At 40.6% G+C, this 3745-nt stretch overlaps 1 protein-coding gene across 2 annotated transcripts in view; it reads right to left on the bottom strand.

Moving 5' to 3' along the window:
* Positions 1–3745, bottom strand: part of SHC4 (SHC adaptor protein 4) — a 150720-nt gene that overhangs the window by 66317 nt on the left and 80658 nt on the right. For both annotated transcript variants that reach the window (XM_045286533.1, XM_004709419.2), the window contains exon 3: positions 2036–2099. In XM_045286533.1, the coding sequence (XP_045142468.1) occupies positions 2036–2099 (64 nt within the window). The remainder of the gene's footprint in view (positions 1–2035; positions 2100–3745) is intronic.

Here is a 3745-nt window from a genome sequence, read left to right on the forward strand (position 1 = left end):
CCTCAAATTCAATGCCTCTGACTCATAGTGACCCCATAGACCAGGGTAGAACTTCTCCTGTGAATTTCTGAGACTGTCAGTTTACAGGAGGACAAAGCCTTGTCTTTCTCCCACGGAGTGGCTGGTGGTTCTGAACACATTACCCACTATGCCATAAAGGCTCCTCGATGAAGCACAAATCACTAATGATAAAATGTACCTCAAAAGGGGGTATGCTGGTAAATGTAATGGCCGTAACTCAAATATACTAAGTTGGGAACAACCTGTACAGGGTAGCATTAAATAGATGTCAAGGGCCACTTGTCAGAGATTTCCCATGTGGCTCATTTGAGTTCCTCGCAGTGACACTGGGGTCAACACTATGCAAATGATCAAGAATGATAATAGAAATGAGAAAGTGTGGTATAGAACCAGAGCTCTGAGCTGGAATGCAGACCAGGCTTCTAGAGCTGACCCAGCTTTTAATTAGTTTAGTGACTCAAAGCCAATCTCATTTGTACTCTGTGTCTGGGTTTAGTAGTTACAAAATGGAAGCATTGGACTGGCATATCTATAAACATTTCTTCCTTCTAATTCACTCACTCAATCCCATAGAGATGATTCCAATTCAGGCTGACCCTAGAGTATAGGGTAGAACTGCCCTTGTGGGTTTTCAAGACTGTAAATCTTTATGGGAATAAAAAAAATGCTCATCTTTCTTCTCCTTTCTTCAATTAGCAGTTCGATGACTTAGACCCTTTGCACCTACACTTCTGAGCAACTAAAAATTCTAAGGTTAACAGATTAATTCCAATAACAATATTTCCCACTATTGCTAGAAAGCTGATATACACCAGATACTATGTCAGAAGTTGGGTAGACATTGTTTCATTTAACTACTTTCTCCTATTTTACAGGTCAGGAAGCCAAGGATAAGAGGCTTAGTGGGTTGCCCAAGATCATGGTTAGTAGGTGCCAGTGGAAAGATTTCAATCAAAATGTAGGTTTAACATCAGAATGTATACTTTCTGAAGGTTATGGATGACAGTGGAAGCCCAAAATCCAATTACAGAGTCCCCATGTGGATTAAGCCTCCGGTGAATTCCCTCTGACCAGGGTCCAGGGTTGTGAATAACCTTGCAGTCAGACAGAGCAGTGTGAAGTCCATGGTGGCAGATGGACTGAGGTCAAAATGTAGCGAGTTATCATTTGATCTCCCCTTTGACCAATTTTAAAGTTGTTCTATTTTTTAGATATTTCCTGTTCTCTGGTTGAAGTTTCTCTCTGTTTCATTTTGTCATTGTTGTTGGGGTTTTGCTTGTTTGTTTCTTGTTTTTTGTGTGGTATGATTTCCTGTATATGGAATCCAGGGTAAGTAAATCTATAGAGATAGTAACTGGATTAATAATGTCCAGGGGGCATGGCAGGGGAGGTTGGGGGCAATGGGAAGCTAGGAACAATGACTATGTGAACGAAGGACATGTTCTAAAATTGATTGTGGTGATGACTGTATGACTCTTCTCAATGGGACTGAACTATTGAATTGTATGATATGTGAAATATATGCTAATAAGACTTTTGTTGTTGTCTAAAAAAAAGCTTGAGCTTTCTGTCAATGTGCAAGTTCCTTCTCCCCATATACCACAGCTATGCCACCCAGGTTTGTTGTCTGAAAATGGGTCAGGGAGTGACAAGCAATTCTCCAAAATATCATGACCCAGGACATAAGCTTTAGAAAATATTGACATCGGGAGGGGCTGAGTTGAACATTGGTTCAACTCCTCTACTTTTCAAGAACAAAACAAGAGGGCTTGAGAGACCAGAGAACGCACTTGAAGTTAACCGGGTTTTCTGACGTGCCCCTTTAGCCAACACTGTTCACACAGGGACAGTCAGGCAGGTCAGGGGAATCGAGGGCCGAGAACACCTTTGAGTGCAGCTCTGATAGATACACTGCCACCGAGCAAAGGCCAGCCTGCTTGTGTGCTGGAGTGCACGCACAACGATTTTACAGTGTCTTTCAAAACATAAAAAAAGAAAAAGAAAATATATTTACCTTTCTTTTTTTAACGGCTCCATTTGCCCCAGGGACAGCTTCACATAGGCGACTTATTGCTTCCCTACATAACAGAAAGCATATAAAGACTTAGCACACCGAGCACACAGTACATGCTCAAAAAGTATCAGAAATGATTATGACCAAATGCACACATCTATAATGGTGAGTCTGAGATAGATGACCCCATAGATTAGACAGATTCCACTAGAGCTCAAACCCCGAAACCCCCCCTAATGTCTTACTACTGAAAACTTGTTTTATAACGCTCCCCCACCCCACTTCCTTTGGTTTTAAGATTTGGGTTTTTGTTTTGTGTCGCTGTTTCTTAACTAAAAAGGAGTGAACCAACATCATTTGGGAATCTTTCAGTTACACCGTTAGCAAAATCCTCTCTGCGTTATCGTGAATAAAAAGTATCACCATCTCTCAGCACCAAAGACAATTAATACAACGAAACCTGACACTAGAGGAAGTGTAAAGTAGTGGAAGAAAAGTAAACATCGTAAAAAAAAAAAAGAAAATTAAACTTCAAGGTGGTCTCAAGTAGAGCCTTATTGATGAAGGTAAAGCTTGCTACAAGTCATTGAGCTTTCGTGTAATTTCACTGAAGAAAAAAAAATCAATACCAAATTTCCTCCGTTGCTTATTTTGCTGCCCTTCCTACTGATTGTACTTCCCGAGAGAAAGGCCCTGCTACCCTAAGTAGTTGTTGCTTAATGGACGTGGTAAATGCACTGGGACCCTCCTCTCCAGAAATGCCCTTGGAACCCAGAGCTTCCATTTGGGTGACCCTGAGCATCCATAACCTCCCGTGCTTTCATTCGGTGGAATCCGAACCTCGGCTGCGTGATTTTCAACTCACATATTAAACTTTTCATAAGGCAAATGGAAATCTCCGAGCTCTTCCCCAGATCCCCCTGGGACCACCGTTTAGATTAGCAAGCAGTATTAACACAAAGAAACACGTGTTCATCTTTATTTTCTTCCATGGGGTCACCATGAGTTGTAATCAACTCAATGGCCCTGGGTTTGGTTTTTATATATCAGAGGATTGTTTTCTATGAGATGCTTTTGATCCTCAAAGGAAGGAAAGTGCTCAGAGCGAGGACTGCAGATTAATTTAGAACACAAAACCTACAGCTAGAATATTGGGGTGCAAATGTCTTCCAGTAGACACTTAGTGTAGCCAGAGGAATCTTCTAAAAGCCTAGAACCATTGTGGACTTAAATGTTTTGGTGGATATCTGTTGTTGTCGATTATTTTTTAGGATTTCACAATTTATTTCTCTGGAATTATAACCCTGGCTTCTCTGAGGTCAAAAAGAAGGAAGCAGAAGGTTGGACTCTTTGTTGTTCAGTTGATTGATGGGTTGAGTCATCTTAATGATTATTCAATAATAAATGAGTCTCATAATTCACCCAATTTGGCCTCTGGGACTTCCAAAATAATGACTGCAGGCATCTTAATATATCATCTGTATTCAATAAAGAGGTAGAATAAGAAAGGGCAGATCTTTTATTCCATGACAAGCAACTGGGGCGCTTTGGTCTCAAAAGTTCCCTGTAAATGGTTTGAAATAAAAGTAGAGACAAAGACGGCTATTGATGCAGCAAGTATTACAATATTAATAATGGATACTATTGGAGTTGTTACTCCTATACAGCACCCTGTCGTTTTATAAAGCATTTCCCAGGCATTATTTTATT

The sequence above is a fragment of the Echinops telfairi genome, unplaced genomic scaffold (genome assembly GCF_000313985.2).
Source record: "Echinops telfairi isolate 266 unplaced genomic scaffold, ASM31398v2 ScPeMD7_8;HRSCAF=38, whole genome shotgun sequence".
NCBI lineage: Eukaryota > Metazoa > Chordata > Mammalia > Afrosoricida > Tenrecidae > Echinops > Echinops telfairi.